The sequence below is a fragment of the Emys orbicularis genome, chromosome 5, assembly GCF_028017835.1.
Source record: "Emys orbicularis isolate rEmyOrb1 chromosome 5, rEmyOrb1.hap1, whole genome shotgun sequence".
Classification (NCBI taxonomy): domain Eukaryota; kingdom Metazoa; phylum Chordata; order Testudines; family Emydidae; genus Emys; species Emys orbicularis.
Window position 1 is genome coordinate 35,105,879 of NC_088687.1, and position 25,823 is coordinate 35,131,701.

General features: G+C 42.7%; 1 protein-coding gene across 1 annotated transcript in view; it reads right to left on the reverse strand.

The window, feature by feature from the left end:
• The window catches only part of NFKB1 (nuclear factor kappa B subunit 1), a 60,396-nt gene that overhangs the window by 20,596 nt on the left and 13,977 nt on the right, over positions 1-25,823 (reverse strand). The window contains exons 4-13 of the mRNA XM_065404850.1: positions 25,042-25,140; positions 14,787-14,935; positions 13,961-14,124; positions 12,929-13,087; positions 9,574-9,678; positions 7,360-7,451; positions 6,593-6,731; positions 3,995-4,123; positions 2,586-2,675; positions 1,040-1,234 (exon numbers count right to left, since the gene is read on the reverse strand). Coding sequence (XP_065260922.1) covers positions 1,040-1,234; positions 2,586-2,675; positions 3,995-4,123; positions 6,593-6,731; positions 7,360-7,451; positions 9,574-9,678; positions 12,929-13,087; positions 13,961-14,124; positions 14,787-14,935; positions 25,042-25,140 — 1,321 coding nt within the window. The remainder of the gene's footprint in view (positions 1-1,039; positions 1,235-2,585; positions 2,676-3,994; positions 4,124-6,592; positions 6,732-7,359; positions 7,452-9,573; positions 9,679-12,928; positions 13,088-13,960; positions 14,125-14,786; positions 14,936-25,041; positions 25,141-25,823) is intronic.

Consider the following 25,823-nt stretch of genomic DNA (forward strand, 5'->3'; position numbering starts at 1 on the left):
TGATCTCTCAAGTGCCAAGAAGCCACCTACGGAAGGCTTCAATACTGAAACCCTATTACTGTGTGAACTTGTTTTCCCAATCCAATGTCTGTCTAATTGTTATAGTAAATGACACATAATGAAACCAGCACACAACATAATATATCCCTTTCTCCATTCCAGAAAGGAGGAGCATTCTGCATGAAAGAGCTACATAACGCATTATACATGGGACAGGGAAAGCAAGTTCCTTATCTGTCATTTCTATTATAACAACCAACCAACAGCATGTCTCCAGTGAATGATCTAAGACACATATGGCCTGGTTTTCATAGATGTTGACTTTGATGGGAGTTATGGGCACTCAAGACGTCTGAAAATCTGGCTATCTAACCCTCAAAATATGGACTGATCAGACTGTCAGCAAAAGGAAGCTTGACAAGGCAAAGGTGTACATTTGTAATCTCCAGAGGGCTATCCTACTACAAAAAGACTTCCTTCAACCGTTCCTTCTCTCTTTTCTTTTTTTTTTTTGTGTATAAAGACTTGGCTGTGAAGCAATGCTGATATGATTGTTTAATTTATTCTTTATTTGGCAATGGATGCAGTTTATATTAAATTAAACATTTAATAAAATGCTCCGCATGCAATTTAGAAATAGATTTGCATGGAACAATGATGCAACAGTTATATACTTGGAAATAACACCTTTCCACATGTACAATGAAGCCTGTTAAATATCAAGGACCAAACCTTTTGCTGATTTACAAACTGTGTAATTCTACGGACTTCAATGGGATCACAGAGACATTGGGAGGCAGTGCAGAGACACAAGGGCTGATAGATAGCACTGGCATACATGGATCTTGGAAGATCCCAGGTTTAGGAGACTGATCTCCTGCCATTTCCAAGTAGGAGCAAATTTTAACCCTCCCACCCTTGCAAAGATGGAAACTCTGTGAGCGGGAACTTGTGACATTTCCAGTCCTTAACACAGACTTCTCCCATATACGAGATTGGCCCTATGAATGGCCCTAAATAGACTGATTTGTTCACTTACCCTGTAACCTACAATCTGCTTCAGCTACTCCAGCTGTACATGACAAAGTAACATTCTCCTCCTTATTATCACCACTACAAACTCTGGACTCCCTCCTCTCTGTGATTTCCACTGTCGTGTTATGTTTCATATCTGGTTTGTCGTCGTGCTTATTGCAGCTTTCCCCATCCTGTTCAGCCATATCATTTGAAATTCCTTACAACATAAATGAAAAGCATTAGTCTTTTGATACTGTGATTCTTTTGTACAAATGATAATGCTCTGTGGGTCTCATTCACACCCCAATGAAATCAATGGAAAGATGCCCATTTACTTCAATTGGCACTGGATCAGGACCTATATCAATAAATGCTACAGAGTCACTGCTCTCAAGTTCATTACACAGAGAGAAATGTAACTTGTTCTGAAGTTATTTAAGATTTTCACTTTGCCGACCCCCATATTAAAGTATAAAATTAAACAAACCAATTATCTAACAATAAATGTAGGGATGCATTCTGATCTCAGTTGCAATGTTACAAGTCTGCAGTATCTCCACCAAAGCCAACAGGATTATTCCAGATTGACATTGGTGTAAAAGACCGTACAATTTATCTCACAGATGTTGGAAATAAATGGCCCCATCTGTCTTTTTCACCAAAGCTCTGGGGCTTTTGGGTTTGAATTGATTTTCCCTGGTTTTGGGCACAAAGAATGAGTTGTCCTGACTGTTAACTTAATTTTTCAGGTGGCCACGCATGTTTATCACGTTGGGCCAGACTGTGGCTCTCCCTTAACTCAGCCAGACAATAGGGAGAGGAAGGGCCAGTTGGGAACAACTCACTGGAAAGGGGAGGGGAAGAGCAAGGACAATGCAGTATCTTTTAAAGAGCTATTGCAGATCACTCTCCCCCCAGAGCAATAAGGCACCTCAGAGGCATTTTGCTTCACAGAAACAGGATGCTTCTCAGTGCTTTCTCTGGGGTGCTGTCACTTTAACACCATCTATCCCACTGATTGTGCTTAGCCAATGTACAAACATGTCTCACTGTTTATTTGTACTCATTTAACAGGTACGTCATGTGATATCACATAATACAGTTTTTCTGAAGGCTGAAATTTTTCATTTTCAGGGAAAATAAATATTCCGCAGGTTAAAAAAGTGGCCTCCAGTGGGCTATAATGACAGAAGCCACAGTCCATTGGCCAATTTTTAAGTCCTTGGGGAAAATAGTTTTTGCTGCATATAAACATCAAATCCAGTCAATAGAATATATAGTTCACCATTAAGATGTCAGCATTTGCCATCTAATTATTGTCTATTCTAATCATAGGGGAAACTGTGGTATTTGGGACAGCAGTGAGGGGTTCTGTTGGCTAATGCTGACGTTTAGTGATCACTGTAAACACATGTGAGTGTTTACACACATATTTTAATCCTGTTTGAGTCCAGTTTAGAACGACCAAGCTCCATCACTTTGGTAGTCATTAACAGTAATTGCTGATTAGTGAAGCAAAGATGGTAAACTAAAGATTACTGTGGCAACCATGCTATTCTGTTTCTTACCATGTTTCATTCCAGCACTAGACTTTGTGGTGCCTGGGTGGAAAGGCATGCCTCCATACGCAGAATACCCATAGGAGGGATAACCGTACCCTAAAAACAACAGCAATGTAAAAGGAAAAAGAATCACTGGAATTATTCTCCAGATCAAAAACAAGCAATACAGTGAAAATCAAATGCTCAGACAAAAGCACTATTTCATGTGCCGCTCCTTTAGTATTTTGTCCTTTGGATTTTCCACCCTACTAAAATAACATGTTCCGGATGAAAGCCCCACCTCCTATCTCTATGTCAATCAAATGAAAGTCTAGACGCCTGGCTAGCCGCATTCTCTATCTCTGCAGTTCTCAGAATTTAAGAGGTAGCATACCACTTCTACTGCTCAACGAACAGCTTGGCATGCTGCCTGAATAATTGTAAGTAATGTAGTTATAATGGATTTTTATTCTGATAACGTGCTTTAGACCAGCATTTTTCAAACTTTGGGTCATGACCCAGTACTGGGTCATGGCATGTCAGATACTGGGTCACTCAGGTCAGCACTGCCGACCTGGACGTTAAAAGTCCTGTTGGCGGTGCTGCCCAGCTAAGGCAGGCTAGTGCTTACCTGCTCCAACACTGTGCTGCACCCTGGAAGCGGCCAGCAGTGGGTCTGGCTTCTAGATGGTGGGGCCTCGGGGCTCCGTGCGCTGCCCCCACCCTGAGCACCGGCTTTGCACTCCCATTGGCCGGTTCCCGGCCAATGGGAACGGGGGTGGGGGGTGGTGCCTGCAGGCAAGAGTCACGCAAAGCCGCTTGTGCATCTCCACCTAGCAGCCCGACTTGCTGCCGGCCGCTTCTGGAGTGCAGCGTGGTCCGCGGTGCCTGGACAAGCGGGAAACCTGCCTCTGCACCCCGGCTGCACCGCTGACCAGGAGCCACCGGAGGTAAGTCCACACCCCAACCCTGCACCCCAATCCCCTGCCCTGAGCCCCCCACCTCGAATTTCTCAACAGCGACTGCCATTAACTAATTGGCATTGACAATGATGGGGTGTGAAGGATTTCTGCCCAGTCTTCCTTGGCCAGAAGGAAACAATCTGTGACATACAACCTCAAGGAAGAAAAATAATGAGGGGGTTATGTGGCCTCCCACAGGAAAGAATGGATTTACGGAAAACATTACAACTTTGATTCTCATTTCACACCAGTAAGAATGAGGAGTAACTTCACTGAAGTCAATGGAGTTACACTGGTTCCACATCAAAGTAAGTGAAATGAGATTCAGGCCGTCTATACCTATAGAAATACAGAGATTCGCCATGTCAATTTCAATAACAAATAAGCACGTCCTTTCTCTATGACTTAGAGGGACAAACTACACATGTTACAATTTAAAGCTTATGCTTCAGATCAATTATCTTTTCTCTTTACCTGAGCCAGCACCACTTCCTCCGCCTCCATACATTCCACCCCCTCCACCTCCGGCACCACTGCCTCCACCGTAACCATCAGAAAAATTAGGCATAAGCTTCTGTCGCTTCCTCTGAACTTCTTCTTTATCTGTGTTTTGGGGTGAGGGAGAGAATGAAAGAGAAACAACAAAAGGAGAGGATGAGTCACTTCTATCATCAGCTGGGGACAAAAAAGAACATTGGTACTGAATGCATTACTAAAAAACAATAGTTTAAGGGGAAATCAGAAGTGCTGTAAGTAGGGTAAACTTTTTCAGCTCCAAACAGCAAATCATTTTTGTACAGCAAGACTTGGTGAAACATTCCAATAAGTAACAAACCAAGCAACATTCTCAGACAGACCACAGAACCAAAGACAAAATCACGCACACAAGTCCATACAGCTTCTCTAATACTATAACTGGTGCCACAATACCCAAATACAGATGACTGGGACTGGACATGGCAGACATATCTAAGTGCCTAAATCACTTTTGAAAATGGGATTAGGCTCCTAAGTCACTTATACGCTTTTGAAAATTTACCCATTGGGAACAAAAGGGCAATTTTCTCTCCCAAGCAAATGCACTTTAGAAAGAGGCCACATGTTTTGGCGATGAATCAGGGTCCAACTGAAATGAAGCATACTTTAGTACTAGAAAGGCCATAAAGAAAAATGAGTTTAAAGCAAGACATAAAAAACCCAAGCAGGTCAGTAGCAGGAGAACTAGCCTTACACAAAGTACAACAAATAAAGGTAAAACAGAATCCCCAGCTCCATCAAAAAAATCCCGAAGACTCTGGGGAAAAAAACAGCACTCTAAAGTTAAACATACAGAAAATGAAACATCATGAAAAGAGGAGCTGTCAAAAAGTGACATAAAAATTCTAGCAAAGAGGAAGCCCAGCAACACTGTTGAGGAAAGAAAAAAATATCCCCTAACAAACAATGTAATAATTCCTAACAGGCATATGCCAAGTGTGATAAGGAAACTGCATGCAGAACAGTATCAATCAATGCATCAAACCCAAGTATTGAACATATGAACCAATATAATGAATAGTCTATATATGAATGCACAATTTACAGACATATACAGTATGTAGATAAGTGTACCTGCATCAAATATACTCACACCCAGGAAGAGAGAAAGCCCTAAAAAGCAGCTAATGAATCTGGCCCAGGAAATAAAAAACACATACATTTCTGAGCTCATGTGAGCACTATTCAACAGGGAAATAGCAGAGTACAGTTGCTAGAATACCATCCCTGAATGCCAGCCTTCATAATATGTTGGACAGAGTTTATGAAAAGGCATTTACAGAAATCATCATTCAATTATTTTCACCCCTCTAAAAACTACAAAAAAAGTCAGCCTCAAAATTGGTGGGCTAAATCTGGAGCATTGTAAAATGTTTCTATACAATTTGGGCAAGGAATTCCTGGATGCTAAAAATAGTGTTCACCTAAATTCAAATATCCACCAGCGAACATGGAAATTTCTCAGCAACCATCACTTTCTGCTGCTTATTATACCAAAATATAAATAACACACTCCCCCCCCATGTCTCTGTTTTGTCCACCTATTTTCTCTTGTCACAAGCTAAATCCTCAATCCTGCAAATGCTTATGTATATGCCTTAAAGCACATGAGTAGTCATTGACTTCAACGAGACTACTCATGTGCTTCAAGTTAAGCACACGTGCATATGCTACTGGATCAGGGTTTAAGATTGTAAGCTACTATCTTTTTATTACATCTGCGTAGTATGATGCCGAGCAGAACGGGCCTTGGTCCCTGATTGGGACCCCTGAGCTCTGCCATAATGCAAATATTTTTATTACTATTTATTATTACTGCTAACATGAACACGAAGAACAACCTTATAATTCAGTCAGATTAATTCACAGCATGCAAGTCTTTAAAAAGTATTAATCCAGTGGGTAAGCTTCCTGACACTGAACAACATAGTCACCAGGTCTGATTCCAACTATTACACTTCATCTAAAAGATTTACAATATTGTAATTAAAAAAACCCACCAATCACACCACCCTTCCTCTTGCAAAAGGTGCCGGGGGTTATTTGATGAACACAAGTGCTCAGGACTAGAGCTGGTCAGAACATTCCTAAAATTTCAATGAAAGAAAAATGCAAAATATATTTTCTATTTTCTCACCAGCTCTAGTCAGGACCCTGGTTTTATGTTTCATCTGAAAGGCAGCACCTGCAGTACAATAACCTCTAGTATTGTTTCAGAAGTGACTCCGGGGAAAAAAGCACCACCTACTGCATATATACATTTTATGTGTATAAGATACCTGTTGGCACTAATCCTTTGTAGGGACCTGTGTGTTCACTGCACAACAGTCCAACATAAAATATCAAAGTAAACACATTCTGACTAGTTTTTCCATTAATTCTGCCCAATATGAGCACACAAGTGTAGTATTTTCTAGAGGTAAAAAAACATAGAACAAGAACATTACCCAACATTAGGAAATACATGAGGACTCTGCTGTTTCACAAACAGGATATTTCCCCTTTGTAATGCATGGAACAGGTTAAATGAATTACCTTTGATTTCTGGGTAGTACAGAAATGGCTTTGGCTCACTTGTTTCCAGATCAGATTTCCGCCGTAGTTGGACAAAAACAGATGCTGGTTTTGTGATATTGACATCTCTGTACTTCGGGGTTTTGAATACAATAGCAAACTGTGAAAAACATTGATCAGCAGGTTGTCAGGAATAGAGTTTTCTGAAATAAGATATTGCTTTACATCTAACTTTTTGTATTTGGGGGAATTTTAGTTAGTTACAGCTGAGAGGAATATCTCACTTGCATGAAGGCTACCACAACTATAAATTCACGTTTTATTTTTCACTTCTAGTTTGGAGCTAATTACAGATTAAATGCCTTTTAAAAACTTTGAATTGTCACATGATACATGAATATATAATACATGTGGGTATTGTATTTTTCTCTCTTGCTTTATCTTTTTTCCCATGGTGTCCTTAGTATTCCTGTAGGAGGTCTGGAGACATTTTACCCTGTACTATTTTTCCATAGACATGCCTTACATCTCTCCCTTACCATTACTTTTGCACCATAGTTTTCAAATTTCCTTTTAGTGCGTTTCTACCTTTCATCGGCACTATGATTTACAGTTTAAAATAAATCCGGGTCATATTTATTCTTATGAAGTAACAGAGGGAAGATGGTGACTGCGAAAATTAGTATTGGGATTTAGAGCCTTTCACTACTAAGCCATCAGTTCAAATGGGGCCCTACTAGCTAAAGAATTGAAAGCCATTAGCAAATGACAGCTATTTGGTCACTTACCTGCCTATGTACATCTGTAGGAGAAAAATCTCCAAAGCCTTCCCATACGCCACCATTTTCATCCTCTTCATAAAAACGAATTTGAATATCATCTGCAAACAGTGTCAGAGTGTTAATTCCTCTAGGGTTTTTTTAAGCTTTTGGTTAAATCAATTTCTAATAAAAAATAATATGGTGGATGGCAGTTCTAACAGTGGATTTTAGGAGATTATATTTTTCCTAGCACTAATTCATACTGTATACTATAAACAACGATAAAAGATTTTTGGTAAAGGAAAATAATTCTCTCTAATGCTGAATTTCACCCAGTATTTGTTTTCTGTGGTATACATTAAACATCAAGAACGTTACCCCTCTCAAGTACGATAAGTTTAGGAAGATTTATATAAACATCATTAGGGGTTGAATTCTGATTTTATTTCCACCAGTTTTACGCTGATGTAATTCTTGTGACTTCAGTGGAGTTACTCTTGTTTTAAACTGGTGTGAGTGGAGAATCAGGTTCACTGCTTCCTGTTCTATGGTTAAACAGGATTAGTGCAGTAGCTCGATACAGAATAACTGTAAGGATGGGAGAACTTATGGTGTGAAATACAGGACTCCCTCCCCACCAGTCTGAATTCTGAAATCTGAATGAAACTTGAACTGTTCAGGTTGAAGTTCTATTTACTGCTGGCAAAAAGCCACTTCTCAGCTACTGCTAAGAGTGACAGCAGCTACTTTCAGCAGCAGTCATGAGCTAAGTGCTCTCCAGCAATGCATTTCCTCTCCCCTTCACAAAGCAGTGCGAGGGGCAGAGACGTTTCTGTTGGGCTGGGGGCCCTCTGCATAGACCTCTTTGGAGAGGTGGGGAAAACAGGACATCCTGAGGACTCTTTCCTCAGCATTCTGGGGAGGAGAGATATGAAAAGCCCATTTTCTGTCTTTGGCTAATGGCCAGGAACTCTTTATCTTCCTAAGCAATGGGAAGGGGCCTTAGGGTAGGTGGGCTGCTTCCTCCTGATCCCCAATCGGGCAGCATTCAGATTTAGAAACACTCCTTCCAACGCTGTTGCTGTGTGCATTCAAGTTTCCTAGGGCACAGAGGTTTCAGAGAGTGACGGAGTCAGGGGAAACCCCACTCAGTCTAAGGGGAAACCCCACTTTGGAGTTTCCATTTATTCAGACTTAAGAAAAAAATTACATTTTACTTAATCCCCTGGAAAGGCCGTGGATTTACAGTGTTAAGGGAAAAAAAACATTTCCCTAAACTCCACCAGTTTCTCTATTCCCTACAGAACTACATGGTATGCTGTCTTCTCCTACACCCTTCTCTGCTTCAGTGTGGAATAATAGAAAATACCTGAATCATTTAACAACTCTACTCTACAGTCAGGTAGAGAACCGTGCATGCTGTTGTAGAGATAAAGTAGATCTGTGGGTCCCTGTTTTAATCTACAGATTAAAACACTCCAAGCCCTCTTTTTCTTTTCTGCTTACTTCCATCTATGAACAGGAAACCAGAATATTGAAAACAAAGGCCAATATGTTCAAATTTGAGCATCTTAAATTAGGCATCCAAATCTATATTTAGAGCCTGATCCTGCGAACACTTAATTCCAGGAATAATGTTTACTACTGTGAGTCCACAGGATGCCTCACATTGCACAAGCCTGATACCTGGTAGTAACTATTTACAGGTTCATTTCCTTTGACATCTACATAAATATGGCCTGATTATTGGCAGTGTTGAGCACCTGCAGCTCCCACTACACATTATACAAAGGGTTGGGGGCACCACAGGGGTGTGGTCATAGGGTCCACAATTGCACATATCCAGTGTTCACAAACCCTGGCAGCCTGGGGGGTTAGAACAGAAACTTCAGAGGGGCTGGGGTAGTGTCCTTGTCAATGTCTGCTGGTTGGGGGAGAGGGAAAAGGGTATGTGAGTTTCTTTCCCGCAATTCTCCAGGCTGTTCCCATACAAATTACTTATGGGTGGGCTGTGTACGATCACTAATCGCTGCCCTAATCACTGCTGGCCTGATTTTCAGAAATGCTGAGAACTCACAAATCCGGCTGAAGTTAATGGGAGCGGTTGTGGCACAGGACCTTTGAATGCTAGGCCACCACTGCAGGCCTTAAGCATACAATCCATGAGAAACATAGCAAAGCTACTTTATAATCCCAATCAAAGGGGCCGATTCAGAACTCCAGACAGTTTGGGGCTCTTACCTTTCTGAACCTTGTCACAAAGAAGGTAAATCTCCTCTCCTCCTGTCACACATCCTGCTGTTCTGTCCATTCTTACAATCTTTAAATTGGATGCATTGGGGGCTTCTGTCAAAAGGGACGAGTTGAAACAAGATGTTATTCTGCTGACAGCAGTACTGACTCTGCTGACAGCTGTAGGCTAAAAATAGGTTTGTCAGGGTTTGGTTTTAATCCATAACTGTCAGTAAACATTACTTTTGGCTGATGCACTGAAATCAACGGAAAAAAAAAAATCGATCGGTAACAGTCGGCATGCCTGCAGGGACTGGGTGTCACCGGCCCTGCAGCTGTGCAGGTAGCCCTGTGCAGCTCTGCTGTCACAGCCTGATTTGCACACCAGCCAGGAGCGTGGGAGCTGTCCCCAGGCAGCAGATGTTCAGCAGCACCCTGCAGTCAAGGGCCTGTCCTCCTTGTAGTCCTGGCCAGGTGGTTCTCTGCTTCCCGGGGCCAGGACGACCATAGCCTCCTCCCCCACCTTGCACTCTGGTGTCTTTGGCCCGTCAGCCGAACAGAGAGCCCCCTGCAGCCCCACTGTCAGCACTGCCCCAACTCTAACCCCAGCCCTACTATCCCAACTGTAAACATAAACATAGTTAAAAATAGAAAATAAAATCTTAAAAATAAAAATGGAGAAAAACAGTCAACATTTGAAAAAAAATATCAAATTCTGCCAAGCCTAGTGAACAAGAAAGCACAGAAGTGGGATAAAAGGCAAACCTCAAACAAGAATCACATGGTACTGTCTGGATTCCTTATCTTGTGAAAGTGAAGGATGAACCACTAATTTTTCATCTTAACGGCCTGATTTTGTACTCCTTATGCAGGCAAAACTCCCATTGACTTCTGTAGAAATCTTGCTTGACTATGGACTACAAAATAAGGGCCTCATTCACTACTGTGCTAGTCCTGTATGAGCACAATACCAGTCAAGTAATGCAGTGGGGAATCAAGACTCAAGACTCTCCATTGTTACTAATTAGGTTAAAAAAAATGCCATGTGAGAACTGCATCACATTTTCTCTCTTGCTCTCTTCCTCTTCCTTTGTCCCACTAACTGCTTGATATGGTGTGTGTGTGTGTGCGTGTGTGTGTGTACGTCACTATATATTTTTCAATCTCCTGTTTCTTTACTGCTCTGTGGCCTACTTAAAAAGAGTTTGTTAGTCCCTGTCCAGTTCACAGTGGACTGGGGTCTGCATCGCCACCATCAAAACTGGCAATTATTTGCAATCTCAGTAGATATGTCAAGAGTTAAAAGGGCCCTGGACACAGAACTATCCTCACACCATTACAAATAATAGCTTCAGGTGAGGTGTGAGACACAAAGGCAGGGCAGCATGGCAGAAGCTTGCACTGCCAAATGCTGCATCCGTACTGCGGAGGACTTCAATGGCACCATTCAAGAGCACTAGATTCACTCAAAAACAAATTAAAAGAAAAAATAATCCCTGTTTCTTTTGAAATAAATGAATTCAGTTGGTGGTCTCAGATACTCTGGCCACTGGCAGTGAGCGGCATGAAAACCTAGAGAGTGAGAGAGATAGGTGCATCTATTTCCTCCACCTTCCCCACAAATGGAAGATAAACTTTGATGCTCAGACTTAAAAACAACAACAAAAAGCATAGAGCAACATCAACTTCCTTTCAATGTGGCTTGGCATACACTATACCTCAGTTTGTATTGTAACTTCCCCCCTCTGCTTATTGTATCAATATGCAGGTGTGTGTTACAGTAATGAAAGCATATTGGAATTATAACAGATACTAAAGTAAACCAACAACATTCCTCAAAGACACCACTTGGTAGTTCACATCACCCTCCAGATGATGAGCCTGGGGCTTTTTCACTTCCAGAAAATGCAAGTAATGTAACACACACACAAAAATGTATATACTTTTTCTTATTATTGCATGAATATTGCTAAATTAGTAGTCATCAGTAGCAGATAGGAGAATTGCAGAATTAGAGGGAGTTCAGAGAAGGGCAATGAGAACGATCAATGGCATGGGAAAAGCTCTCATATGGAGAGAGATTGAAAAGATTGGGGTTGTTTACCTCAGAAAGGAGATGAACAGAGTGGACATGATAAAAGTATATAAAATAATGAATGATCTAGAGATGGTAGATCAAGAACTTCTGTTCTGCCCATCTCATAACACAAGGACAAGGGGACATTCAATTAAATTATAAAATGGCAAATTCAAAAGGGATGCAAGGAAATACTTTTCCACAGAATGTACAACTAGAACATAAGAACAGCCATACTGGGTCAGACCAAAGGTCCATCTAACCCAGTGTCCTGTCTTCCAACAGTGACCAGTGCCAGGTGCCCCAGAGGGAATGAACAGAACATGTAATTACCAAGTGATCCATCCCCTGTTGCCCATTCCCAGCTTCTGGAAAACAGAGGCTAGGGATACCCATTAGATTGTGCAACTCTTTGTCACAGGAAGTTGTTGAGGAAGTCGTTGAAGTCAAGAACTTATCAAGATTCAGAAAGGAACTGGACATTTATATGAATAACAAGAATAACAAATGTTGTCATAATAGTAAAATATTTGAAAGGGATATGTGATGGGGTATACAAACTCCACACTGGGGCAGAAGGGGTTAAAGGACTACACTGGGTCCAGGTAGCCCTGCCCCTCCAATCCTGCAGAGCATGCTCTAACTGGAGACAGGATTGAAAAGGGAGCAACCAAGCTCAGAAGGGGGAGGATGGGGAGGAGTGCAAACCTATCCTGAAGACTCCTGCCAAAAGGGGCTGGAGAAGCCTCCTTGAAGAAACAGGACTGTACGCGGAGCCCAGCTGGGGCTGGCAGTTTGGTTTCCTTTTTCCTTGTTCTTTTCTCCTTGTCTGGGGGCAGAAGCTGAGGGAAGGAAGCAGTGGTAGGAAGCAACCCAGGGAAGGTCGCTCAGAGGGCTCCTCCCAGAGGCCAAACACTGCTGATCTACTTAGGGCCCTGAGTTGGATTTGGCCTACAAATGAGTGGATGCTAACTGTTAGGTCCCTCGGCCCACCAAGGACCCCATTATAGGATATTAAACCTCATGCTTCAGGGCTTAGGCCACTCTCTTACTACTAGAGACCTGGATGACACCCAACGTGAGGGGCAGATTATCTCACATCAGCCTAATGCGGGGTTCTTACACCTTCCTCTGAAGCATGTGGCACTGGCCACAGTCAGAGACAGGATAGAGACTAACTGGACCTTGGGTCTGATCCAGTCTGGCGATTCCTATGGCCTATGTTCCTAGAAAGGGCAAGTAAGACCCGTACCTGTTAAAAAGAACATGAAAGCCAAATGTACTTACTGCTGTCATATATTGCATCTGATATGACAGGATCAAGTCTTCTTGTGAAGCTGCCAGTGCTGTCGGGGAGGAAGGCTGTGAACATGAGTCGCACCACGCTGAGGTCCATCTCTTTAGTCTGCTGAAGGGCTGCCTGACGGATGATTTCTCTTTCCCGCTCTAGAACCAATCAATAGCAGAGATAAATTGACACAACAGGGGGAAAATAATTCTACCTCCAAAAAGCACTGATAAAGGCTGCTTTGGTTTTTTTTTTAACCATTAGCTTCAATTCTTATTTTTATTTGGAAAACAGTAAAGGGGTAATTCGCTGCATTCTGCACTTGTAATAAATGGAGTTGCCTGCATATTATTATTTATACTGCACCCAAAATTGTGCCAGACATCTCGCAAACATACAGAAAAAGGCGCAGTCCTGGCCCTGCAGAGTTTACAATGGGTGGAAATACGATAAAGGAGGACAAGGATAAGATACTGCAGTTATTTAAGCAAAGTTCACATTTAGAAGCTGGCAATAACCAACAGTAAAATAAATAAGTATTCTCTAACTTCTGGCTGTGCCGTAGTCAGAGCTGGATTGGCCCTTCGGTCTTTCATTAACAATCTGGGAGCAATGCTGACCCAAGGTTTTGCAGGTACATGTGTAAAGCAGGGACGATCTTTCCCCAGGGGGAGCTCCATTCTGCCTACAACCACTTAAAGGATCCAATAGCTCTCCATGATAATATAAAGTGGCTCAGTTTCTCAGCCTACTAAACGGGTTGAAGATGGCAGCATTGTTGGTGGAACTCGTGCACAGTTGTAAATGTTGTTGAAATCTAGGAGTGAGGGTTGTTTGGTTCTCCATGCATGATGAAATGGAGATCCCAAAATCAAAGGACCTCTCAAAACACACAGCTGGGGGCAGACTACCTAGGGAGCCTACTTAGACATCATCCTGGCTGAGAATCTGTGTTTCTTGGAGCAAACTCTATTATCAACACCACATGTTCTCAAGATCCATGACAATCAAATGGATAACATCCCACCCACCTGTTAGTTGTCTCTCTCCACCACCTTCTGCTTGTATATAGTTGAGTTCAGGATGCACTAGGAGCCCAGGATTGTATCCTTTTTTACAGGCATCTGTCATTCGTGCTTCCAGAGTTTCAAACACTTTCTTCTTTGTGACATGAAGTATCCCTAGGTTTGGAAACCTACATAATATGAGCAGAGAAATATTTTCTTAGTCCCTTATGCAGAAGTTGCCCACAGTCTCTCTTTGTAATCATAATCACTTGGGGTTGATCCAAAGTCCACTGAAGTCAATGGAAAGACTACATTTTCAAATGTGGGTGATCGAGCAGCACTTACAAAATGTGTGGGCATCCACTGCATATGCAAAACCTAAATCACCGTGTGCCAGTGGTCATGGGGGTGCAAAGAACAGGTAACCTGACACACAAGTACCCATTTGCATGAGCAGTTACTGATTTTGTGCATGTGTTCATGTTGTGGATGCAACTGAGGAAACAATATTTGAAAATTTGGCATGCTTGCTCTATCTTGGTAATGCCATAACCAGAGATATTCAAACTCCTGAATTCTGTAGGGAGAAGAGTTGGATTTTAAAACCAGTGGTCTTCTATATTTTTTAACTGCTGTGCAAAAATCCCTCTATCTCCTACATGTCAGTGTCTTCTAACTAGGGATAAACTGAGACCACATTTATTTTTCCATTTTAAGGTATGAGCAAAGTACAGAGCAGAAAGTGAAATGCTCCATTTAATGGCCCTGGGTTGGATTTACCTTTACAATTTTTGTCTCACCAGTTACAGTTTTTATACTCAAGTGTTGCCAGATATATCAGTGTACTCACCCTACTACCATGTCCTTAGGTCCTGCATTAACTGTGCATACTCCTTCCTCACAATATTTACCCACCAAGCTGTGGGCATGCAGGTGGACGTTTTTTCCATTAGTGACTAACTGGACAATTACTTTTGCAGACCCAACATAATTGAAGATCTGTAAACAAGCATAACAAATATTTTAAAAAACAGAACATTATCATTACTCTAAGTAGGTATTTTCTGTCACTTTGATATCTGAGCACAAACAAATCTGCATACAGCTCATATGTTTTCATTCCTTCCTTCACGAAATACAAACAAGATAAAATGATTGTCCCATGTCACCAAAGAGGAGAGTCTTATCAATTAATTTAATAACTGTTTTTTTTTTCCAAATTAAATACAACAAAAATAAATTAAACTCAACTTACAAATAGCAGGAGTGAAAACAAAAATAATGAGAAAAACAGTTCAAGAGAGGCACTTATATCCATTTTCCAGAAAATAAATAAATAAATATTTCACTTTGGCCTTTTGCGCTAAGTAGGTTAAATTCCATTCAGTAGATTGCATTCTCAGTAGACATTAAAGCATGTTAAGAAGCTCAGCAAAATGGTATGTGTTTAGCATTAAGAAAATGCACTGTTTTGCGGAATGTAAAAGTGCTCTCAAAAAGTTAAGATTGAAATAGTATATAGATTACTGCATTTTCTTTACAATGCTGTGTTCTCATTCTAATAACCCCCTTTGGCAGAGGTTTTTTCAGAGAGACATTTGGCATGGAATTCATTCTATGTTCATAAGAAAGTATTCTACATTGGCTCAAAAAACTGCATCTATCTTAGGCACTTACAATAGCCTCCATTACCATAGTATCTTAGTACTCACAATCAACACATTTATCCTTACAACACCCCAAAAGACAAGGAAGTACTGTCCCCATTTTACAGATGGGGAACTGAGGGGCAGAGAGACTCCCCAAACGATCACAGAGGAAATCTGTGGCAAAGCAGGGAATTGAATATTGTTTTCAGGTAGCACCCTAACAACCGGACCATCTTCCACTTCATACACGAGGCCCAGTCCTGAAAATACTAATGCACATGGTTTGTTTTTTTTTTACTCACGTGCATAGTCCCACTGAACTACACATGAGAAAAAAAGATAAGCACATGCATAAGTTTTTGCGGGATTGGGATCGTGGTAAACTGAGTGCGTAGGACCACTGGTGCAGAATTGTGTCTAACTCTGTCTCCTAGCTTCTCACAACATCTTTTTTTCTGACACAATATTAAAGATTATGGTTATAAAAACAAGAGATGCCACAGAAATTGTACAAATTAAAAAGCACTGATCAAATAACAATTTTATAAGGGCTTTATTTTATTGTTGATATCATTCACATCTCTGACTAGCTTCTCTCACAAGCTGTGTTAATCAACTGATTATCAATTATCTACATCTTTTAAATTATACTTAGTGTAAAATCTTCAAACCCATGCCCACTGTTTCTTAAACATCCTTCCCACAGTTTCACTTAATTAACTAACCAGTTTATCAAGAAGTCTTTTCTCACATTTAGCCCCAGGTGAAGTCATTTGCATTACAGAAACATGTAGATTTAATCAACCAGGATACTGAAGGATAAGCATACACAAATGCAGTAGAACCTCGATTTTACAAAAACAGTTAGACAAACAACCAGTTATACAAACCATTCTTCCTGAAGGAAAAAATAACAATCATATAACGAAAGTGAGGTTGATGAAGAACAACTTGACATCCCATCACATTCTCAGGCCTGAAACACACTGGAAATCACTTTGTAAATGGAGGTTCTACTGTACAGTAAGAGTGATGACTAAATTACTTCAGCTTCTTGTATTGATAAGACTGATAATCAGAACTCACCATTATTTCACCACTCTAACATGTGTTGCTTACTTTTTTTTGTTTCCTTTAGCCCTTCTTGATTCCACTCCATTACACTTGGAACAGTCTCAACATTTGCCCAGTGCCCTCCCACATGACTCCCTCCTACTCACGGCTAAAAGCTAAACAGTTCCAGGAAGCATGTGTCTGCGAAAATCCTCTCATAACCCACTTGTCTGCTACTTGTTTGTTTTACCTGTATGGTACAATAAAAATGCCTCTAGTTTAAGAGCATGATGTGGTCTAAACATAAGACTAGCACACATGAACTAATCCCAACTCTGATAGTGAATCAACCTACAGCCTTGGCCAAGTTACGGCCTCATCTTCCTCGTTTGTTAAATGGGTGTGATAATACTTACTTGTCAACCTCAAAGAGGTATGATGATTATTAATTAATATTTACAAAATGATTTGAGAATGAAAATTGCAACTTATGTCCCAAGTATGATGATGATGATAATGATTAATAACTGTCTAGGACACAATATTTCTTGTTTTTGACATATGCATTTTCACTATTATAAAGTGCCTTGTGTATCTCCACTGCTCTATAAATGATAAATAATAAATAATGTGCATATTCCATATTTGTGTCAGAATAGCTCAAGACAGTTCTGTATCAGCTGTTCAAACCACAGTGAAACCGTATCTAGCGCTGCTGGGTTTTAAGGACTTTCCAAGACATCTGAAAGCAGAACATTTAACTACCGTGGTATCAAGATTGTAATCTTCACATGGTTTACTCAGCTCAACGCAGTCTTTGTAATCTGCGTAGGGAGAGAAGCCATAGTTCTCTAAAATGTAACTTGTATATAGATTGTTAGATCATAAAGCCAGAAGGGAGCAATGTGATCATCTGGTCTGACCTCCGGCATAAGACAGGCCATAGACTTCCCCAAATTAATTCTAGTTTGAACTAGAACATATATTTTAGAAATACATCCACTCTTGATTTAAAAATTGCCAATGGAGAATCCACCACAAGCCTTAGAGTAAGTTGTCCACATGGTTATTTACCCTCAATCATAGGCGCTGACTCCGTGGGTGCTCTGGGGCTGGAGCACCCACGGAAAAAAATTGGTGAGTGCTCAGCACCCACCAGCAGCTCCCCGTGGCCCCGCCCCACCCCCCTGTTCCAGCTCACCTCCGCCTCCTCCGCGAGCGCGCCGCCGCGTCCTGCTTCTCCCCCCTCCCTCCCAGCGCTTGCGCCGCGAAACAGCTGATTCGCGGGGTAGGGAGGGAGGGGAGAGGAGGGGGAACACGGTGCACTGGGGGAAGAGGCGGGGCCGGGGTGGGGATTTGGGGAAGGGATCCAATAGGGGCAGGAGTTAGGGCGGGGACTTTGGGGATGGGGTTGGAATGGGGGCGGGCCAGGGGCGGGGAAAAGGACGGGCCAGGGGCGGGGAAAAGGGCGGGCACCCACCGGTGCTGGAGAAAGTTGGCGCCTATGCCCTCAATGGTAAAAATGTGTGCCTTATTTCAAGTCTGAATTTGTTTGCCTTCAACTTCCAGCCATTGGATCATGTTATACCTTTGTCTGCTAGATTGAAGAGCCCATTATCAAAGTTTTGTTCCCTATGTAGCTACTTACAGAGTTTGATCAAGTCACCCTATAATCTTCTCTTTGATAAAATAAACAGATCACTCCATTGTCTTCTCTTTCATAAATAAATAGCTTGAGCTCCTTGAGGTTCTCATTTTAAGGCATGGTTTCTGAGCCTTCAACCATTCCCATGGCTCTACTCTGAACTCTCTCCAATTTTTCAATATTCTTCTTGAATTGTGGACACCATTCACAGTATTTCACAATTAATTCTAAGTTTAATCTGGTAATAGGTCACTTGCATATGTACTCGTCAAATTTTTTCCACTGAGAATTCCAAAAATAGTTACAGACATTAATTACTGACAAGTACATTATTTCTAGAAAGTTATACAAAATGTATCAGTGCCGAACATCTAGAGGCATTCAGATACTACAGTGATTAGTGCCAACATAACAAGATAGATAAAATAAAATGTGGCAAGAAGGAAATATTCAGCTGTTACGAGAATATCTAAATGTCACTTTACTGTACAGTTAAAAACAAGGAAATTATTAAATATTTGGTTTCTAAGGAGCCAGTTACTATCAAAGACAGAGAAAAAGAAAATAAGGAGTCCCAGTAAGAGTAGAGTTGCAGTATTTGCTGTGCATCCACCATATGGAAGCAGTGTTCAGTTTACCTAATCTGATAAAGTTAAAAATGCTGCATAGTCACATTTATCTGATGTTTCTGTTTAAGAGACAGATTTGTTTTAGAGATTAAAGGGACATCTTGAGAGTTAGTGAATTTCAAAACATTACGTTGAAAGTAGTTTCAACGGCTTCACAGCTCCCTGAGTCTGCTCAGCAGTTTTTATGCTTTACAAATCACATTTTCCTATTTTAAAGATGTTTTTCTGTACCGCATACAAGCAAGTGAAACCGACTATACAAAGTGCTGTGAAATGCATGAAGTCAACAAACTAAAAATTGAGACTCCGCCCCTTCTTTCTAATCTCTTTCAGTTATAGCAACATTTGGCCCAAGTTCTGCAAACACCTCAAAATGTGAGTAACTTTACACACGTGAGTAATTCCATTATTTCTGTGTGTAAAGTTATTCACATGTGTAGGTGTTTGCAGGATTTGCACAGCCTTAGCTGTTACTTAGAAGTAAAACATTTTTAGGCCACAGTGTGATAGTTTCAGTTGACAGTGTCCCTAAAATTTGGGTGCCTAAAATTTAGACAACTGAGTACATACTTTTGCACCTAAATATAAATGGCTTCCTGATTTGATTGAAGTCAATGGGAGCTGCAGGTCTTCAGCGCCTCTGAAAATCAGGCAACTTATTTAGGTGCCAAATTACAGAGTTAGGAGCTCAGCTTTAAAAAAAAACGGTTACCTACCTTTTCGTTGTTTTTCGAGACGTGTGGCTCACGTTCATTCTATTGGGTGTGTGCGCTCACGTGCACAGTTGTCGGAGATTTTTGCCTTAGCGGTACCCGAAGGATCGGCTGTAGCGCCCTCTTGAGTGCCACGCTTAAGCACTGGTCTATTAGGTGCTGCCGATCCTAGGCCCTCTCAGTTCCTTCTTGCCGGCAACTCCGACAGTGGGGTAGGAGGGCGGGTAATAGAATGGACATGAGCAACACATCTTGAAGAATAACAGTTACAAAAAGGTAGGTAACCATTTTTTCTTCTTCGAGTGCTTGCTCATGTCGATTCCATTCTAGGTGACTCACAAGCAGTGTTTTTGGAAGTGGGCTCGAAGTCCACAGTTTAGCGGCTTGCAGTACTGCTCTGCATTATCCCTGGCCTGCTGGGTAAGTGCGTAATGGGCCTTCAAGGTGTGGATGGCCAACCAGGTGGCCACCCTACAGATTTCCTGGATAGACACTTGGGCTTGGAAAGCTGCCAGAGAGGCTTGCGCCCTGGTTGAGTGGGCGGTGACCGTTGCCGGAGGTGGCACCTTTGCCTGATCATAGCAGCAGGAATATAGGCAGTGATCCAGAAGAAATTCTTTGAGCGGACACTGGATGACTTTTCATCCTGTTGGCCACTGCGATGAACAATTGTATTGACTTGCAAAATGACTTGGTCCTTTAAATGTAAAAGGCTAGTGCCCTCCTGACGTCTAGGGAATGCCGCCGATGCTCTTCCTCCTCTTTACGCGGCTTTGGAAAAAAGGCAGGCAAATAAATGTCCTGGCCCGTATGAAACTGTGAGACCACCTTGGGCAGGAAAGCCGGATGTGGCCGCACCTGGACCTTGTCTTTGCAGAAGACTGTTTAGGGTGGTTCCGAGGTAAGCGCCCTAATCTCAGAGACCCAGCAGGCGGATGTTATTGCAACTAGGAACATGACCTTCCAGGACAAGAGAAGGAGAGAGCAGGAAGCCAGAGGCTCAAAGGGGGGTCCTGTGAGCCATGACAGCACAAGATTCAGGTCCCATGGTGGAATGGGGTCCATGATGTGCAAGCAGAGGTGCTCAAGGAGGAACCTGGCAGTCATGTTCTTGGCGAAAACTGACCTACCCTCAAGTGGCAGATGGAAGGCCGAAACAGTGGCCAAGTGGACCTTGATAGATGAAAGGGACAGGCCTGGGAGCTTGAGAGGCAGAAGGTAGTCCAGGATCAACTGCAGCGAGGCCCGCTTGAGCTGAATGCCTTTATCCGAAGTCCAATAAGTGAACCGCTTCCATTTGGCCAGGTAAGTTGCTCTGGTCCTCAAAACGCCTGCTTCTGGCTTTCTTTGCCTCTGGAAGAACCAAGCTGGGCAGAGGAACAGGAAGATGAAAGGTGACGCCATTTAAATCCTTTGTGTCTGTCCTTCCTGTAGGAGATGGACCGGGGGATACCCCAGGACCTTGACGGAGGCGGACAGAAAGGCTTTCTAGCCTGCTGAGGGATGTGAAGGCCCAAGGAACGGAGGGTAGCATGGGAGTCTTTAAGGCCGTGGAGCCGTGCATCAGCTAGAGCATAGCTCCCTCAAATGGAAGGTCCTGAAGGGTAGTCTGCATCTTACTGGGGCTGTAACCAAGAGCTGCGTCTCATGACCATCGCGGAGGTGAATACCCTGGCCACCGAGTCCATAGCGTCCCAGGCCATCTGGAGGGTGCCTCTCGCCACCGCTTTGCCTTCGTCCACCAAGGCAACGAACTCCTGGGCTCGGTCCTGTGAAGGCCCTCCTTGAACTTGTGATGGAGTCCCACGGGTTGAAGTTGTACCTGCCTAGCAGGACCTGATAGTTAGACATCCAAACTTGCAGGCTGGCTGTCAAATACATTTTCCGGCCAAACAGATGCCTCTTGGCATCTTTATTTTTTGGCGTGGCGCTGGCCTGTCCCTGCCTGTCCCTTTCATTGACGGCAGACACGACCAGGATCCCGCTGGAGGATGGGTATACAGGTACTCAACCCCCTTTGTGGGGACATAGTACTTATTTTCCGCCTTCTTGGAGGTAGATGGAATGGAAGAGGGGGTCTGCCACACAGACTAGGCAATTTTAAGGACCCCTGGGTTGACGGGCAACGTGACCCGGCCCAGGGTGGAGGAGGGTATAACATTAAAGAGGTTGTCAGACTCCTCTGCTAACTCCTCAACCTCCAAGTTCAGGTTGGCAACCACTCTTTTGAGCAAGGCCTGGTGCTCCTTGAAGTCGTCGGGGGAGCTGCTCATTTGTGAGGGGCCCGCTGCCGCTTTGTCCGGACACAAAGAAGATGACTGCATGGCAGGGGGAGGGGTGGCTTCCCCTTGCTCATCGGGGCCCGCTGTGTCACCCCGCATCAGATTCGGCACTGTGCTGACTGGATGCCAGCTGTGTCAGGGGCAGCTTGTCTGATGAGGCCTGGGAGGAACGGTGGGAGTACGGGACTGGCATAACAGGTACAGCCCAGGGGTTCCAGTACTGCCACTGAGCAGGCCATTGCCCCTGCCTCCGTGCCGCTGCTCAGGAGCCGTGCTGCTCTTGCGGGTCGGTAGCATTTCGCCTTTTATAGGTGAGGGGCTGAACTCCCCTTCAGGCTCGGACCATTGCCCTTCCAATGACCAGGGAGGAGCCGTAGATGCCTGAGTCTGCCCACTGACCCTCGTTGGTGACCGGTAAGGACAGGGTGAGGACCAACGCTGCCCGAAGAGCGGTACCAGGGAGCTGGAGACCGGTGTTGTGACCGGAAACGATCCCACACTGAGGGGGATTGACGCCTGGGAGACTGCCTAGGCGACAGAGAGCTACGCAGTGGCGAACTCTGGTGGGATGCCCGACAGTACCATGGATACAGGGATCGGCGTCGTGACTCAGGTGTCCCGTGCCTTGCAGGTGGAGACCTTGGCATCAGGGACCTGTGTCTTCTAACCGGGGACCAAGACTGCGGTGATGGGGACCAGCACCTGCGGTCCGGGGAGTGGGGATGCTCTCCATAACCGGCTTGCCCTGAGATGCTGGGTTACTCATTTCTATTTCTTATAGACTAAAAGTGCCAGATCCCTGGGTGCTAACTTATGTAAAAAAATCAGTGAAGACGGCAACTTGGCTTTTAACTCAGTTAACAGTTCTAGTTCAACCCCAGGCACACAATGGACTTTAACTTGAGCCATTAACCAGAGTTAAAAACCAAGTCACTATGTCTTCATAGCTATTTTAACCTGAGTTAGCTAATGGGGGTTAGCTAAGCAAAGTTAATTTTGCAGTGTAGACTTATACTAAGAGATATGCTCCAGCTCAGCTGGAAGTTTTGCACTTGATACAGATTTCACCCAGTTATTCCTGTAAGTTCCTGTGGTCTATGTTATGCAGGAGGTCAGACTATGTCAACGTAATGCTCCTTCTTCTGGCCTTAAAATCTACAATTTTATGATTCTACAAATGTGGGTACTGCAGGGGTTTCCCTACGTCTTGGCAATTTCTGGCTGCCAGAATGTCTTGTAGGGGCTATTGCTAGTCAGCATAGATTATTGCAGCTGGACCAGTGCTGAGCTGGCCAAGGCTCCTGCAGATGCTTTAAGACAGCTGTGCACATCAGAAGTGATTCACATCTACCGCAGCAGCACACCCAAGGTCCTGGCACTCCCTCTTTATTTTTTATAGACTATTGTTCCTGAATATTCAATTGGGTTCCTCGAGATCAGCTCAGTTGTGAAGAGGAAAGGAGCCTCTGACAAAACGCAAGGGAGGCTGATGGGAAAAGGAGTGAAACCCGTCTCTCTTTACTGGCACAACTTGAATCAAAAACAGGCACTAACAGGCAGTGGCCAGGAGGAACTTCGTTCCTTTGCCAGCCTCTCCCACAAGGTTTTGCCGGGTGGTGACTTGTACCAGGAATAAAAAAAAAACAAAAACGCAGATGGGACCCATGGGAAAGACTGAATTACTTGACATTTTGTCTTTTAGTTTGTTTTCTGACTAAATCCTTTCCACACATTGCTTCCCATTGCATATACTACTATCCGAGCTCCAATATTACTATGTACTCCACCAGTTTAAATCTTATCAATTATCAAGATATATTGGATCAGCCTTGAAAGATCCCACTATTGGGATAAGTAATTTTATATTTAAACCTGCAAATGAAACCTTGTTCATTGTCTCATCACCATCATCATGTGAAAGGGAGAGTGAGTAGATTCTTTGCCAGAGCTGGTAACTTTTCAGAATAGCTTTGCAAGGCTACATTAAATCTATGATTTCTAATTTACCAGACTAACATCCGAGGTTATGACAGCCAGAGCTGATTACATTGAGTGATGCTCGTACTCACTCATGGTGGAGATATAGTTGTTCCAAACCCTAGTCTCTCCCAAGATTCACAGAAGAACAGAGCACATGCACCTGAATGGATGGTGAGCACGGTCCAGCACAGAAGCTCACCTTTAGCACACTAAGGAGTAGGAAGGGGGAAAGAACTCATGAATTAAAAGCTATTAATTCTTGCTCTTAATGGGGAAATCTCTAATGGAACAATTCAGAAAATACACACTGCCATATTGATAGAGACTTTTGTGAGTGGTATTGCTATGGGTAATTTGGGAACCACTGCATTAGATATTACCTCATAAAGAGCAAATTAATTCTTTCTTCACTAAACTCAATGGCTCTTAATTCATGAGCTCAGAAAGCTCAAAATAAAATACAGTATACCCTTCCCCTGCAATGCAAGGAGAACGTGATTGCTGAGGGAGCCTTAAGCTTGGAGGTTTCCTAACTTTAGTTCTGTTATAATCTCAACCCTAACATTGCATTTGCATAGGTATTTTTCTTTGGTTGATGGTTTTTAATAATAAAGACAAAGCTGCTTAGGAAATACTGCATTGTAAGCCTGATCCAACTCCTGTTAAAGTCAATCTGTCTTTGCACTGAGCTTAACGTTAGGCAGCCATTTTTTAAAAACCTGGGCCCAGGAGCACTAGCTGCATTATGTGCTTTCAACCACTACCACAACAGTGAGCACAAGCAAACATCTGGAAAGACTACCTACCTCTTCTTTTAAGGGGGGGAAAAGTAGTTTCAGAAGCCCTGTGCTAATTTCCACTCTTAAAAACTTAGCAGTTCAAATGCACAAGCTTGGAGTGTGAAGGACCAGAGACATTCAGCAGATTGTTTTTAATTCACAGGATGGATTTTCACTTGCCAAAAACAAAAAACCAGCTAGTGCCTTATTTATGTGCATTACAGTCTCTCAGTTTAAAAACTGGCATTGAAATACACAGTTCATCTCAATAACTTCAAATAGATTTATGGTGATGTACAAACCAATCCTATGTAAGGATTTTTTGTATGGCACTCACAATCATATTGTTAAATAATTAATAATTTATGAACTTACTTTGACCTGAGGGTATGATTTTTTGTTCTTTTCACTAGAAGCACCCGGAAGTCCACCATGTGATGGCCCTTCACACACATATCTGAAACGAAACCCCCTCTGTGGAGATTAAAAATAAATAAATAAAGAAACTTTGAAAATCATCATTTTAAAACAACTATCCATTGACAAATTGAAATGTTATGGCTGCTAATTCCTGAAACACGCTCTGGATACTTCTACATGGGTGGCAAACAGTTTTATTCTCATTCACACACATAGCGGCAATTGGAATCTCTTCTCCCAATGCTAATGTGATTATACTAAATGGACTTAGGTGCAGAGATCTCTTTGCACCCCAGAAACCAGTCAGAAGGTGGATGAAGGATTTAGAATAGTGAAGACACTCTTGAAGACATCATGGTAGCAGTCAGGAGATGGGGAGAGATAAAACAGGAGCCCCAACAGTGCAGGGAAGGTGAAGGGGGCAGGGAAAGAAAGAGCTCTTCTCCCTTTCACAGAATAGCAGCCATGAAACCAACAAGAATGCCAATTTCACATTTCATTTCAGGAACATCATATTTTGGTATTTCTAAAACAAGTTTTCCAGGGATCTTCAGTTTGCCAAGAAATTTGTTTCATATAGGAACAAAAGCAAATTCAAAAATACAGAAAGTTCTCGTGAACTGAAATCCATGAGATTCGGTGTGCTGTATTTATGAACACTTTTCCTTTATTTCCCCCATTATTTCTGTAAATGGGGGGAAAGGAGTAGGAAGTGTCCAGGTTAAGAAAGCTGCACA